Source organism: Oryza glaberrima, chromosome 2, assembly GCF_000147395.1.
Source record: "Oryza glaberrima chromosome 2, OglaRS2, whole genome shotgun sequence".
Lineage (NCBI taxonomy): Eukaryota > Viridiplantae > Streptophyta > Magnoliopsida > Poales > Poaceae > Oryza > Oryza glaberrima.
Genome location: NC_068327.1, coordinates 20367883 through 20384415, shown reverse-complemented (window position 1 = coordinate 20384415; position 16533 = coordinate 20367883). Strand labels below are relative to the sequence as shown.

The 16533-nt window shown below is 41.4% G+C and overlaps 1 protein-coding gene and 1 pseudogene across 2 annotated transcripts; one reads left to right on the top strand and one right to left on the bottom strand.

Annotated features, from left to right (window-relative positions):
- Positions 1-243: 243 nt before the first annotated feature.
- On the bottom strand, positions 244-3744 carry LOC127764281 (probable serine/threonine-protein kinase At1g01540). Of its 2 annotated transcripts, XM_052289135.1 has the most exons (7): positions 2531-3744; positions 2087-2191; positions 1868-1990; positions 1614-1784; positions 1403-1532; positions 1114-1323; positions 246-762 (listed from the first exon to the last, which is right to left on the bottom strand). In XM_052289135.1, exons 1-7 carry the CDS (start codon positions 3160-3162, stop codon positions 616-618), a joined length of 1518 nt encoding a protein of 505 aa, XP_052145095.1. In that variant the 5' UTR covers positions 3163-3744; the 3' UTR covers positions 246-615. The 2 variants fall into 2 exon arrangements, with proteins under 2 accessions (XP_052145094.1, XP_052145095.1); XM_052289134.1 differs by having other exon boundaries at positions 244-762; positions 1403-1784.
- Positions 3745-10878: 7134 nt separating this feature from the next.
- Positions 10879-15738, top strand: LOC127762578 (uncharacterized; annotated as a pseudogene).
- The last annotated feature ends 795 nt before the right edge of the window (positions 15739-16533 follow it).

The following is a 16533-nucleotide window of genomic DNA, read 5'->3' as shown; positions in this document are numbered from 1 at the left end:
GTGCAGTGGTACAGAAAAATTGCAGGCATGATCGGGCTTAGACTGAGTTCGGGAACTCCACCTCTCCAAAACGGTGTTACCCATTAACACGTGATTAATTAAATTAGCTTAAAAAATTTAAAAATGGATTAATATGATTTTTTTTAAAAAACGCACCGTTTGATAGTTTGAAAAGTGTACGCGTGGAAAAAGGAGGTGAGTTGGGAAAAAAGGGGAAGAACACAGCCTTAAACACTTTGCATATTTCAGGAGTAGCTTATAAACAATTTCCATATTTACTCTTATACCAATATTAGCTTGGTAAGTTGGCATCTGACATCCAAAATTACACCACAGTATTATGTCCAGCAAGGGACACAAGCAGCAACTGGCCCCTTCTTATACCATTGGGATTTGATTACGCTCCATTTCTTTTAACTTAGAAGAGTAACTTTTTTCATACAAAAGTGTCTCTAATCGGATAAATAAACCGAGAAAAAAAATTACTAGGGCTAATATGTTCCTTCGGCATGTACAGATGATATGGTGATGAAGGCAACAAATGAGCACTTTGCAACTTCAGTGGTGGACACTGTTCTTGTTCAAGGAATCAAGTGAAAATTTCTGAACAAATGCCTAGGACTCTGGGTTTCTCCATCTGAAGGGTTCGGTTTGTCGCGCGCTGTTGTTACCGCTGCTGTCGGATTCACGGTCGCCTGCTTCAATGGCCACCGGTTTGTCAGCCACTCTTGCCTGCACCGGAGCTCGAGCGCCTCGTCGTTCCTGAAATCACAAAGTAGACATAAATCGACATAAATATGAGCTGATGAAATATCCAACAGATTATGGTCCCTCAGGATAAGTTCAAATATAATCTGAAACCTCAATACATTTGCTAGTGATTAACACAAGAAATGCTTTCCCCTGAAAATTAGAGCAGGTAAACTCAGAAGTGTCTGAACTGTGAGATATCATGCAAATCAAGAATCGTAAATCAGCTTTTCAGATGATTCCGTCATATGGTCTGAAGGAACGTTAAGCAAGCTTGGTGATGAAACGTTAACAGGGATTGGTCACCCAAAATTAAAGGCAAGTACTGGAAAAACAGGTGGATATGTACTTCTATTGACTTACATCTCTATACGGGAAATCATCAACTTCAAGCATGTGAATGACATGGCCGATCTTTGGCCTCTTACGAGCATCTGGGTCTACACACCGCAATGCCACTAGCAAAGCCTTCTTCAGAGCTCTAGAGGTAGGCTTCTGAGGCATCTTTGGATCAACGACCCCCTCAGAATTCCGGGTGCTCACCATCGTCTTCAGCCAATCAACCAAATTAACCTGAAAAGTTTGATCTGTAGATTTGATAAATCCAGTTAACAAGATCATAAACGAGCATTGGCAATATGTGGTCGCTAACCTCTCCTGGTGGCCTATTATAATCCACCGGTACTCGACCGGATATTATTTCCATGATAAGAATTCCAAAACTATATACATCGCTTGTTTCGTTTAGCATTCCAGTCCCTGCATACTCTGGAGCAACATACCTGTAGAGAGTGGAAAAAATTAGTAACCATGAACATTCATCTGGGATTCTAGGGGTATGTTCATAGTGTGCCGAATCTAACCCGAAAGTTCCCATAACTCGTGTAGTGACATAACTCCGCTCTGAGCCTAGAAGCTTTGCTAGACCAAAATCAGAGAGCTTAGCATTCCAGTGCTTATCAAGGAGGATGTTGCTCGACTTGACATCACGGTGAACCACCTTCGGCTCAAGTCCCTCATGCAAATACATTAACCTACAGAACAGCAGAATTTATGTAAACAGATAGAATGGCAGCAAGATTCACTGGGCCGCAACAATGAGATACAAGGCACAGACCCTTTCGCCGTTCCCAGTATAATCTTCACCCTGGAATCCCACGAAAGAGGGCTTACAGGTCCAACTTCCCCATGGAGCCACTGCTCTAGGTTCCCGTTGTCGACATACTCATACACAAGCATCCTGGTCAGAGCCACATAAACATCATTTACATTATCAAACCTTTTGATTTTGCAATTCAACAAGGTTACCAAATAATGTGCACATGCAAGAAAATACCTCTGATTGCCCTCTGCGCAGTATCCTAGAAGCCGCACTAAGTTCTTGTGCCGCACACGCCCAATCGCTTCGACCTCGACCTTGAATTCCTTCTCTGCTTGCCCCCTATCAACTCAACAAGACAAGCATACAAAATTTACTAAATTTCATTACAGAAAGCCAGACATGCTAAATTGAACAGAATTCAGTAACTGTAAGGTACTACCAACCAAAGGTACTACCATCAAATGTAACCGAATTGTAGTATAATAAACATGCTTCCCAATTTGGAATACAAAATGCTAGTAACTGTTATCAGAAATTGCATCATTATCCACCCGCAATTGACGCCACAAACCTGTTCTTGGATGATCAATCCCCATGGCAATCACACGAAGACAATCAAGTTGGGTAGCTGCAGTAATTTCAGTGCAACGGAGTTGACTACTATTAGTGGTAGGGTACCTGTTGTTGAGCAAGTTCTTGACGGCGACCTGGGTGCCGTTCTCGAGCACGCCGTGGTACACGATGCCGTACCCGCCCTCGCCGATCACGTTCTCGTCGGCGAACATCTCGGTCGCCGCCTCCAGCTCCTTGAGCGTGTACCAGTGGCCCCACCCGAGGTGGGACACCTCCGGCACCGACGGCGCCTCGCCGCTGCCGTGCGACGACGAGCCGCTGCGGTGCGGCGGCTCCGGGTACGTAATGCGGTGCTCCTTGCCGGTGGCGATCTGGACGGTCTCCGGAGGCGGTGCCGCCGCCGCCATCGGCGGCGGCGGCGGCGGCGCGGGCATCTGGAGCACCTGGGCGAGCGGCGTCTTCGCCGCGGCGGCGGCGGTGGCCTGGGCGGGGACTTCCTGGATGTCCTTGGGCGCCTTGACCTTCTGGGGGTTCTTGGGTGGGGCGGAGACGGGGAGCTGCTGCACCGGGGAGGTGTTCGGCCCCCGCCGCCGGCGGCGGCGGCGAGAGGCGAGGAGGCATAGCACGGAGAGGAGCACGAGGAACAGCACGAACGCCGCGCCGACGGCCACGCCGACGAGCACCCACATGCGGAGCCCGAACACCACCGTGCTCTGGGACAGTTCCGAGTCCGACATGGGAGCACCTTCCTCGAGCTTTTCTCGAGCAAAATTGAGCTCAAAACAACATCAACTTTTGGATTCTTGAACACAAAAGAAGAAGGCAAGAACAGCGAATTTGGTTGGATTCGTTGGGCGATTGGACGCAAAAACGGGAAAAAAAAAAGGAAAGAAAAGGAAGAGGATGTTGTGGGGGAGAAACAACAACAATGTGGTTGCAAAGATTGGATTTGCTTGGGGGAAAAGTGATGAGCGGTGGATGGTTTGGTGTGATGAAAATTTTGGATTCTGGTGAGGACATATGATGTGGCTGGCTGGCTGGCTGGATGGATGGTGGTTGTTGTGATGAATCAACAAAAACTCCAGGAGAAAAGAAAAGAAAAGAAAAGAGAACCCAAGAAATGCTTGCAAGGAGGAGGATTTTCCAGCAACAGATGGTACTAGACTAGTACTGTGGGCAATGTACTTGTACTACTCTACAGTCCAAGCTTGCCATAGAAGAGGACGAGAGAGAGGCTTTGAGATTGGAGGTAGAAGAAGGGAGAGTGAGTGAGAGAGAGAGGTGACTATTGGCAAGTGGAGTAATGAGAAGTAATGAGGCTCCTGCTGCTCTGCATGCATGGAGAGGTGGAAGTTCAATATGAAAAGGCTAGCACAGAGCAGCAACAATTTGAAAAAGTGTAGATTTTTTTTTAATTACTTGGTGGATTACAGTGAGGAGTGCCTACTGTCATGAGGATGAGAGAGCAGAGCATGTTGCAAATTTCTTATGATCTGATAGAGCTGTCATGAGAGTATCATGTTTTGGAGGGCAGGTTGCTTTGGGTCCCCCAGCTATGTGGCACCTTGTGCTTGTCTCTCACTGACATGAATGGACAGTTCTCCCTCTTTTTCGCAGAAACATGTCATTTTGGGCATGTTTCAAGTCAAACTTTAAAAGAAAATTAAACTTCAATAGATTTATAAATATTTAGATTGGATGTAAAGAAAACGATATAATGTAAATTTGGGGAAGCATCAGTGATGCGGTAGTGAAGTTGTGAGTATATGACTTCAACCACCAAGGTTAAAATTCTGGTGTATATGGTTGTGTACATTTTTAGTGGGTATAGAAGTCAAAAGTTATACTTCCTTTGTAGAAAAAAATATATATGCATATTTTCCTTGAAAAATTTATTCGTGATATTATAATTTTGTCTAGTTTTTCAAATGGCTTGCCATAGAAATTAAATGTCTAAGTTACATTTTCAAAACCTGGTTGATATCCAAAAGGAGGTTAGAGATGAATAGTATTGGCGAGATCAAGTTCGCAAAACTGCCTCTATTGACCTTGAGTATGGTGTACAACATATTCATGAACTATTAAGCCAGCAGAATAAAGTCATAAACCAAGGAGCTTCAAGCCATCGGATCCTTAAAAGGCCATCGGACGCTAACCTGTTTAATTACACACGCTATCCATTACATAAAAAAAAAAGGCCATGTTAACAGCCAAGACGATTTTTTCAACAAAGACATGACTAATCAAGGCATAAATTAATCACGCTTCTCATTATAATGCTAATGATATGCCACTTTCAACATGGTGCATATCAATAATTAAATTGCTATATGCAACTTTCTCCAAGTACGAATTAATACTACTCCGTATTAAATTTGTTGACCCATCATCCTTTTGATAATGTCGACATTAATTAAGTACTAATGATGTTCAGATGATGGGGGGAAGGAATAGCATTTGTCATTGCTTCTTCCATGTCAGCCCGTACTACTGTACTAGACAAATGCTTAAGCTAATTGCCATGCATCTCTGATCTCTCTTCTCTGTCATGAAATTTGGCTGATTTTGTCATGACTGCTGACCAGATTAGGGTGGGCTAAACTCAGCATCCAGGTCAACCATGTGCTCATAACACCACCCCTCTTAAATCCAGGAAAATCTCGGACCACAAGAAATCAATTCAAACCGACATGTCCAGATCGAACATAATTTACTCCCCACACTGGTACACTGACACTGAAACCATTATTTTGTTGCAAGCATATTTCTAAGCAGAGCAGGATCGAGCTTCTTTTTGGATTAATTGCCGTAGCATGTTGATGTTGCATATAATGTGTGAAAATTAATCATGCCGTTTTCAGCTGTTTGAGCAGCAAACCACTCCTGATCTTTCATCTTTCAGTAGCCACCAAGCATCGGTTGGTTTCTTCAGGAAATAATGGCCACTCTCGCACACTGAACACTGTGCTTGTCTCTGCATTTTTTTCTTTATATTTCCAGGATTTATGTTTGTACAGATTTGTACAGCTAGCGGTTGTGAAAAAGGTATGATATGTTTTGTTTTTCTCACACACTGAACAATGTGCTTGATCTGCATTTTTTTTCTTTATATTTCCAGGACTTATTATGTTTGTACAGATTTGTACATCTAGCGGTTGTGAGAAAGGTATGATATGTCTTCTCACCAAAGATTCGGTATGTGCATATATAGATATGAAATATTGGTGATGTGTGCACCCAAAATGTTTGTTGTTAGTACCAGATTAAGCTAATAATGTAGTAATTACTTAGCAGTGCTGAGGCATATATATATATCTATATATATAGTGGAATAGAATTAAGCTACTGTACCAAAGCTATGGGGCATTCTTATGTGAACAACTACCATCCACGTGGTAAGAGTGGTAGAGCATGCCCATCGAATTAATAATTAAGGTGGATTTGCTGTTGCAGGCCGACATGTTTATGGTGGTTGGAACAGCAATATCTCCTAGTTTCTTTTCTACACCTTCTCCTGATCCGTCAGTAATATAATTATGCTCCATCTAACTAGCTTGCTCACGCACTTTATGTAGATAAGATTGTATACCCAAGATCTCTGGTGATTGTATACCCAAGATCTCTAGTGATTACATAGGTTGTAGCATCGTCGTTTCTCCTCATTAGCTAAGCTAGCTTCTCTTTCTTTTGTATGAACAAACTGTGTAAGTATAGAAAAAGTAGAATTATATCAGGTGAAAACGGGCGTGGAAGACAAGGTAGAAAAACATTAATTTTCATCCAAAAAAGAGTATATTTACTGTGGTGTTTGTTGGTAGTTCTATATTATCGACAGTAAAAATAATTTTGATTAATGATTTATGAGTATCTATAACCTACGGAGCAAATTGTAGTACTGTAAGTAGTTGAGATGGTAATATAAATAAATACTATGATTTATTTGATTAGAAATGACGAATGTTTTAGATTGATTTCTACTATCAATAGAGACTATTGTAAAACATCTCAAGAAAGAATAACCATAAATTTTGCTTTTATTTTGTATCAGCACAAACAATTGAGGAACCGAGCTTCCTTTTAGTTTAAAGCCACTTAAATTTTCAAGCTGTCGTAAAAAGTGAGTAAATTTTACTCTGGGTCACCTTTTATTACCAAAGTTCCGATTTGTACCACACTTTGATTGATGTTTTCACTTTCAACCAGGTAATATTATCTTTGTTACACTTTGGATCATCTCAACTCTTTTCTCAATCATAAGAATAATTTCGAGTATGGCAGCTTCTACTAGTCAATGAACTCGTGCAGTTATATGTAAATCGTTTATTTGACATATGACAAGTTGAAAATAGATGGGGCTAAAAGAGTTAACAGTGGTCCAAAGTATCACAAATGTAAGATTATCTGATCCAAAGTAAAAACATTAGTTAAATGGTGGTCTAAAAGCGAAATAGCAAAGTGATGTATAGTAAAATTTACTTAAAATTGACATCTTAGTTATATAGGTCCGCCTATTCGTAAAGTTGCCCTACGATAACCATCTTTCATTTGTAAAAAAAAAAAAAAAAAAAAAAAAACCTACAAATAGTCGTTGAAAATTCTGAGAGAATGTACTAAGGGTTATAAGCAACTGTCACTCTGCATAATTCAAATCTAAATTCAACCTTAACAGAGGGAGAAAAAACATAATTGTCCTTTTATTTTTTATATATTTAATTGAATTTTTTTAAAAAAGATGAATGGCGCAATCACTGATTTTTTTTACATGTAAGCACATGAGTCAATTTAATTCCAAATATAAGCAGGTCAAACCTATATTTCAATTTTAATGTTTGACATATTTATTAAGTATGGTTCAAAATATGGTATTTTGCTTTTACAAATCATTGTTACACATTTTTTAAAGTATAATCTGAATATAGCAAGCTAATATACCTAAAAAAATTGCTACTAGTTTACAAATAAATGAGTTTACATTACCGGGCTGCTAACTTGTGGACGTTATTGGTCCATTTATTTTGTTAGGCATTAGATCGAGGGATTGACTGTAAAATAAAGGTGTTTTTGATGATTATTCTGTGATGAATAATTGGGCATCGGAGATTATTGGTTTTGTTATTTGGAATTTATTTACGAAGTGGTTTTGGAGATGATTGGATTTCACATGTGATCGCAGGATTCATTATTTCATGTGACCGGTCAGACCGGGCTCTGGTAGCCGGTCGGACCGGCGGTATGCGCGCGGTCAGACCGGGCTCTGGTAGCCGGTTGGACCGGCGGTATGCGCGCGGTCAGACCGGCCGACACTGTGTCAGTTTCGGTTTCGGGTTGTTTGTTTGGATATCCATGATTATTTCATGATTATGACTTCTAGATGGATACTATACGTATGTAATACTGTTGTTTGCTAACAATGAGTCAAGTTGAAGTTAGCTTGGTCTCGGAATATGGTTTCTTTGTTTGTTCCATGTGTAGGTGACTTGATGTCTCGGGAGAGTATTTGCGGTGATGGACTGGGAGTCGGCTTGGGGATAAGACGATGTCCGTGGTGGTCAGAGATCATGCAGGATACTTAGGCTAGAGTTGATGATGTGGTTGATGGAGATTCCATATGGCATACGATGGAGGTATTGTGTGCGTATGGGATGTGGAGTCGAATTTGGAAGGAGTCCAAATTTGGTACGATTGGTTATGTAAAGTTTCTTTCTTGTACTAGAGGGTTTCCTAAAGTGTTTAGGACTCTTAGTATGAGTTTGGTTTGTGGCTTTAGGATGCCTACCTCATGTATAAATAGAGGGGGAGCGTGAGGCTTCCCGGTATCGCTTTTGAGAGCAATCGAGTTCAGTTTTGAGTTAGGGTTTCGAGTTTAGTCGAAATTTTTGTAACGAGTGTTGTTGGTGCACTTTGTAAACACAGAGAGAATCAATAAAGTCGTCATCCACTTTAAGAGTTCTTCGATTTGTGTTTACCGGATTTCGGCGGTCTAACCGGTGATCTACCGGCGGTCAGACCGGCGACAAGCGGCGGTCAGACCGGCAGGAGCACGGCGGTCAGACCAACAGCGGCGACAGCGAGCAGCAGCTGATCTCGGCGGTCGGACTGGATATATAATCGTGGTCAGACCGACGGCAACCAGGCGGTCAGACCGGCAGGACAACTTCGGTCAGACCGCGATCCGTCGATTTCGAGAGTAACTTTTATTTCCGCTAAAAGTTTTCGGTTTTTGGGTATACCAACCATTCACCCTTCTCTGGTTGGCTTAGTTCTTGTGATTTGATCCTACATTGACGTGGTCCTGTACATGTAGTACATGTTTAGAAATGGAATTACGAATATCGTGTGCTCAAATACATAATAAAAGGGCTGCATGTGTTTAGATTAAAAAAATCGGACGTAATCACCTTTGTTGATATTTCTCCGAACTTTTCATAACTACTATTTTGCATACCCTAGATTACGGCGGAGGATTTGTAATTATGACACTGCAAATATTAACCTTTGCTTTACAATTATGACACTGTAAATATTAACCTTTGCTATAATGACACTGGACCCACATTTCATAGATATAGATGGGCCCATTTGTCATTCACTCGAAGTGTCAAAACAGCGAAGCCCCCATGTTTGCAGTCCCAATATTATAATTTTCTCGATTACGGCACACTCTTTCGCACCAGATATTTTCTGGCTGGAGATTTGTCTCAGTGCAGAAAATCAAAAACTGAAATCAGCTATCGCTGGCAGAGTGGCAGTTCAATCAGTGCAAATCATTGTGCGTCATCAGCTGGGTGGCCAGCTGGGCTTGAAAGAACCACTTGAATATGCATACAAATGACCCATATATTTTGTCTAGCTAAGTCCTCTACATAATGGTAGGTAGGAAATAAACTAATTAATTTGCTCACACCATCAGGACTCCATCATTTGGCTTCATCTTCTAACTGGTCCTTTTCTAAGAAAACAATGGAGTATGAATAAATCTGTAAAGACACCGCGTACAACAACTTAACACTATAAATGCTTGAAAGTTTGGACCTTGAGAATAAACGGTGTAACAACCTTGTGCTTACTTAATTAAAGATATGTGAGCAAAGGATAAGATTTTTTAGTTGACACTAGAGAGATACTTTTGTTGACGAACATGAATGCAAGATTGTGGATCAACCATGCTAAAAATGAGGAAAAGAAGTAAAGAACTGTCCCATCCATTGGCATTTTGAGACCCTTTATAAAAAGGAGTCATCATAAGGATACAAAATCGCATCTTTGATCTTATAGCAAATTAAACGGATATCTAGACGTCAGTAACATATGAAATGTCAGGACAAGAATTGATGTTCGCTGATGTCTACACAAAATGGTAAGTGTATGGGTACACCTTGTATAATCGGGTGAAAAAAAGCATCGGTGGTGTAGTGGTGGAGTCGTGGATGCAGGACCCCACTTAAAAATGTTTAAATTCTGATGTCCATGAATATTGCACACACATAAATAGATTTCAACTAGAATTTAGTAAGATCAGTGGTGTATCATTGGTTTCCATCTCTTTAATTAGTGTGCGTCAATGGGCATATTCCCGAGTGTGAGTATGATGTAGCATGTGTAGTGGTTCTTGCCGTGTAATGTATGAAAAAAAAATAAATGGAGAAAAACTATCGGAAAGAGACAACGAAGGCATAGGAATCCCAAAGTGTCGAACCTGCTGTAGTATTGTTTGCGTTGGCAGGCTTTAGCCTGAAGCGGCTGCTCCCCGGCCCATCAGGACAACGGCCCACTCCGGTTCTACAAGTGGGACAGGGCCCATTTGTGGCCTGTGAAAGAAAATACAGGAACGGCAGTCCAGCTATAAATCAGCGCAGGGCTACTCACGTTGGGTGGTCGAGGAGATCCAATTTGGTTTTAAGTCCATGCACACAAGCAAACCATCGTGGCACTGTTGGATTTTTCAGGGGAGTAAGTCCACTTCGTGTCCCTTAAAATCAGGCGCTGGCCACAGAGAAATTTCTGAAAAAATAAAATCGGAGAAAACAAAGCTTCCATATTGAAGTGCAAATGAGAAAGAGTTTGATCTGATTTCATACTAGGATTATCATAAAAAGTACTAGGATGAAAAGAAAATGCAATGGATGAGGCGAGAGAGATGATCGAACAAAACTGACAACCTCCTTTGGTTTGGCTCCCTTGATTTCCTTCTCCACTTGGACGCACAAACCGCACACCTCGTGCCGTCGATCGCCAATGTCCGCCTCCCCTGGCACGGGTTGCGTGCATGATGGGGCTAGTCCTCTATACCAGGACCATCACCAACCCCCCCGTGGTGCCACCTAAGCTGGGCGACGTTCCTCTCGCCGCGCGCCCGCCGTCGTGGGAGTGAGGTTTAGACGTGGCGGTGGTGGGTGGCGTACGTTTGGGTTCCCTGCTCCGGTGCGGCCAGGGACTACACGGGCATCGGCGTCATGGGTGGCGCCATGGCCACGCGTCTCCTCCTCGCCACGGGCTGGGTTCGCGGTGACCGCGTACGCTCGCACGCCGGTCAAGGCGCATGCCCTAGTCGCTGCCGGCACTTCCCGTCGTCGTCGATCACCGCTGCTCCCCCTCATCTTCTCACCGTTGCCGTCGTTGTGGTGAAGCCGGCCAGGAAAGAAAGGTCAAAACCCGAATTGAGAATGAGAAGAGAGGGAGAGAGGGTGAGGAACAAAGGGAAGAAGAGAGGATGCATGACATGTGGGCCCCCACATGCTGACTCAGCATAGAGGACCAAGTCTACATGTCATGTCATTGGAAATCACTCTCGAAATCACTCATCTACCCTATAGTTGAACAAATGGTTTTACTCATTCATCATTCATCATGTCACACATCCACATTGCCGGTCTGCATTCGCGCCGCCCCCCGGTCTCTCTCTTGGTGATTGATTGATTATCGTTTTGACGGTTTTGCTGTTGGAGATGGTTGTCGCGAGGATGGCGGTGCGCGAGCGCAGCGGCGCCGGACCCGGTGCCATCAGAGGAGCCCGCGTCGGCGTCGGCGTCCACCGTCGTCGTCACGGAGGACAAGCCCGATCCGCCGCCGGCGGAGGAGAAGAGCGAGGAGGTCGCGGCGGTCTCTAATGGCGGGTCTCTGGAGACAGCGGCAGCGCGCCGGTGTCGTCGGAGGCAGCCGAGGAGGACGGCGGCTTGGACGACATCCTGAGCAAGGTATTGTCTCGTTGTACCTGCTGATGTTTCTGAATTGATCGCCAATTCTGGCTTATCAATGCCCAATTACCTGTTGCAATCATGAGAGGAGAGACGAGTTGAAGAATATTACATACAAAAGTATGGTGAAGGTTCCAATGACAAATGCATACTTATGATAGATCTCAAAATGTAAAATTGAGTTCAGTCACCGACTCGTGTAGCAAAATGTGGGGAGTTTGTGAGCTGGGTGATTAGGACCTAACATGAGGTTTGCAGAGACAGAGCTCCAAACCCCCAACACATGATTGTTTCATGTATAGTGTACCATGTTGTTTTTTTTTCCTTCTATTTCTGTTAACTCTGAAGCGAGTGTATGTATCACCATAATACCATCTTTCCTGCATCCATTTCTATATATTCAGCTTGCCTGTTCTTGTGTTTGCTATATGGGATGAGGCATTGAAACGCCTTTTCTGTACTGCATTTAGTACTGTTGCTCACACAAATTTTTTTATTGTTCATTTCAGCTGGACATCCAAGTGACACCAACTCTTGTCCTCTATGGATCCGGTGCTTTGGTTGTCCTATGGGTTTTATCTTCAGTTGTTTCTGCAATCGATTCCATTCCCTTGTTATCTAGATATGACATTTTTCACCAAACTAGTTGGGCTGCTGTAAGTTCAAGTGCCTTAATTTGGTTTCGGTGATTAATGACAAATCTAATTATGTGATACTAACGTTTTTATGAGCCTTTCTTTGACTAGTCTCATTTGGATATGGAAGTAAAATGATGAGAGGTATGTATTAAACTTCACATATTCTAACTTGGTCTCTCTTATGGATCCAAAATATAGTGTGAGCTTCCTATTTGATCTTTATTGATTATGTGCATATGCGTTCCTTCATATCCATATGTATGCACATCTTGAGGAGGAGCTTATTCTATATTTTGTTTATTATAAGATTTCTATCTTGATTTGAAATCATTTTTCATCTCATCTCTCTATATTGTTTATATCGGGTTATTATCCATCACCAAAGAGAGAAAAGATTAAAAGATCTTAGATTAAACAATTTGTGTAATTGTTACTTTGGTGATAGATGATAAACCGATGTTTATGGGATTAACCTCTCTTTTGCATAAGTTGTCTACTAGGTTATTTCCCGATAATGAGATGTGGAAGACATGCATTCTTTTATGATAGACCTTAATCATGAGAAGGATGAAATGCATGGAGATAAAACGATATGTACCACTTCTTATCTCCTACTTTTTGATAGGTTCATATATATGATTTCCATGTTATTGATATATAAGTGTGAGACTAATGTTTACTTGAATGTTATCTTATTTAGTCTCATTTACATTGAGAACATGGAGATCATGAAGGTATATGTTTTATGTTGGTCTACATCATTACTACATATGCCTTCTCTATATGTATAGGATAAACCCCCATTGGTCATTCTCTAATTATGCATACACTTGCATCTCTTGTATATTTATTTGTATGCATATATTTAGGGGGAGCAAATCCTATACATTTATTGTGCATGTTCTAGATCCATGTTGTTCACCTATTATTTATATCGGATCTTTGCACTTGAGCTTGCATACGAGTATATGACACTTGTGATGTTAATGAATACTCAACAAACATATCCATATCTTTCATATGCAACCGATTGGTCATCAAGTGAAGGATGACAACCGATTTGTTGAGACTAATGTTCTCCTTAGAGGTGTGAAAAGGAATAGGTCCCACTACGATGAGGCTAATGAATGACACCATGGGTTAGTGGTCACCAAGCCAAGGACATCGTCATGTTGGCAAGAATGAAGTCAAGCTTGTGATGAGAATAAAGTCTTGACAAAGGATGGACAAGACCTCGGCATAAACATGGTTCAACCGGATGGTCACAAGTGTTGATCTCGGCTCAAGCTTGACTCCAAGATGGATGGCGCAAGGCAAAGGTATAATGTAGCTAAGAATGTTTTCTTAGTCTTTTCCCGGTCTTGGTGTTTGGTGTGGACCGGATTTGCTAGATAGGCGCCGTACTATCAAGAGGGGTCTATGAAGCGAGCTTGTGGATGATCTTGTGCCATATTAGTTCATATGCATGTAGATGCATTTTGTGGGCTTGTCTAACCAAGTGTGATGAGTTTTCTCAAGTCCTAAACCAAGAGAGAAGTGGGCATGTCCAATAGGAGTGAGTGACATCTTGTGGGTATGTTCGGTGGATATCCTTTGGAGTGTGAGCTCTTTATCCTTGACTTAAGTTGTGTTTCTTGGATGGATTTTTCATGGGTTGGATGGCCCTTTGAATAAGCTTTCCATAGAGTCCAAGAACACCAAATTCCGAGACCCGAGTCAACAGATATCGTCGTTTTACTAACGGTTTGTTGAGCTGAAAAGTGACCTGCGGTCTGACCGTGGGCCTTAGGCCGGTCTGACCGGGTCTGTTAGCCGGTCTGACCGGCGTGGTAAGGCCGGTTTGACCGGCCCCACTGGTCTGTTGCACTGGTCTAGTTTTTGGTGGCAATACAGAGCCGCCAGAGCCGCAACCGGTCAGACCGAGCCGACGGCGGTCTGACCGAGCCGTGGACGGTCTGACCGGCCAGGTTGAGTGGGCTCAATGATTGCCCTGTAACGGCTAGTTTTCTAGCCGTTACAAAGTAGTCCGATCTGACCGGCCTCACAACGGCGGTCTGACCGGCAGAGCACAAAGTTGGGGATTTCGGTTCCAACGGCTAGTTTTGGTGGTTGGGGATATATATACCCACTCCCCAGCAGCAAGGATAAGGTTTTGGCACTCCATTGCATTATCTTGAACCCTTGCAAGAGCTCTCACACCCTTGTGCACTTAGTTTATCTAGTGAGGTGTTAGAGAGTGAGTTAAGCCAATCCAAGTGCATTGCTTCATTGTTATAGCTAGTGTGGCACTTGATCATCCTCGGCAAGCATCCTAGACTTGTTACTCTTGGAGGTTGCCGCCTCCTAGATGGCTTGTGGAGGTGTTGCCCGGTGACCTCTCCGAGGAGATTGTGGAGGAGGCCCGGCACCGTTTGTGAGTGGTTTGGAATTCACCACCTTCGGAGTGAAGGAAGAACTACCCCGAGTGATCGAGGCTTGGGTAGTCCTCTCCATGGGCCGGCTCCCGCCTTGCCCACCCTTGACGAAGGGGGCGTGCGGTGGCTTTGTGGTTGAGCGGTGGAGTTGGGCTCGCCTCAACGGGGATTTGGAAACCGGCGAGTTTTTGAACCTCGGTGAAAAATTCCTTGTCTCTTGTCTCATTTATTTGTTGCATTTACATTTGTGCTATTTACATTCATAGAGACATATTTGAGCCCATATCACTTAGGTTTGCAAAACTTAACTTAGTTGTTTAGTTAACCTTGCACCTCACCTTGCCTAGCAACTTAGGTTAGTTTTGATTAAATGCCATAAGTTTTAAAACCGCCTATTCACCCCCCTCTAGTCGGCCTCCTTGATCCTACAGCTGCCCGCATCAATTTAAAATTATCTATTTTTCACATATGATTTTATTTAAAATTATCATTCCTGTTATTCTAATAATTTTATAATTTTTAAAATCCACGTCAGTCACTACCCCTTACTCTTTTGTCACATTTTTATTTGCTTACTTCATCTACCACTATTTCTATTCATTCTCTTTATAAACTTTTAAAAAATAGGCTTTCTAGTCTTTAGAGTCATTGTCTTGTTGGGTTTCGTTTTCATAATTTTTAGAAGTATCGTCAAACATCGCTAATTTACTGTTCTACGGCTCATCTGCTACCACCTCTCTTTATTGCTATTGGGATTTTAAAAATCGAACATAATTATTGTTTGTGTTCTTTTTTACTTTTTATAAGTCTCGTCAAATCATTAGCGGCTTCGCCACTATACTCCTCTACAGCCCGCCCGTTGCCTCCCCTCCTTATTGTTATTGAGATTTTAAAATCGGACATGATTGTCATTGGATTTATTTTACTCTCCAAAAGTCCTATCAAATGTCGTAACCATGTTGCATAACGGCATGCCCATCATCATTGGGATTCTATTTGGGGTTTTGTTTATAGTTTTTGGATATCCCATCAACTGCCAACACTCTACTCCTTTATAGGCCTATTGATTCTCTCATCTTTATTGTTATTTGTCATTGTTATGTTCTAGATGGATTGTTTTTTGAAAATTGCATAATTTTTCATCCCGATAATTTTTATTCATAAATTATATTCCTACTTGAACTCTTATTATTTTTTTCTATTTTTGAAATTTATTTTATTTGTTATTTTGAACTTTAATTAATCTTGTCATGTGTTCTAGACTGTCTCTTATTTCAATAGTCTTTATTTTTTATTACAAATTTTAGTTATTTATAAATTGTATTCTAGTTGAGCTCTTATTTTCTGAATTTATTTTATTTTTTATTTCGAATTTTAATTAATCTCATATTGTGTTCTATATAGATTATTCTTTTAATATTTAATTTTTTATTTCCAATTTTAATTGTTTCAAAAATTGTATTCCTACTTAAACTCTCTTTTTTATTTTTTCTAATTTTTGATTTTATTTGATTTTTATTTTGAATTTTAATTAATATCGTATTGGTTTCTTTTATGGACTATTTTTTCAATACTGCTTATTTTTAATTTCGAATTTTAGTTTTTTTTTCAAAATATATTCCTACGGGAGCTCTTCTTTTATTTTTTTCTAATTTCAGATTTTATTTAATTTTTATTTCGAATTTTAATTAATCTTGTATTGTGTTTTTATATGAACTCTTCTTTCAATATTTTTATTTTTAATTCCGAATTTCAGTTATTTTTAAATTGTATTTCTATTTGGACTCTTCTTTTTTTTTAATTTTGGATTTTATTTTATTTTAAGAGTAAAATACACCCGCGGTCCTTAAACTTGTCAGCAG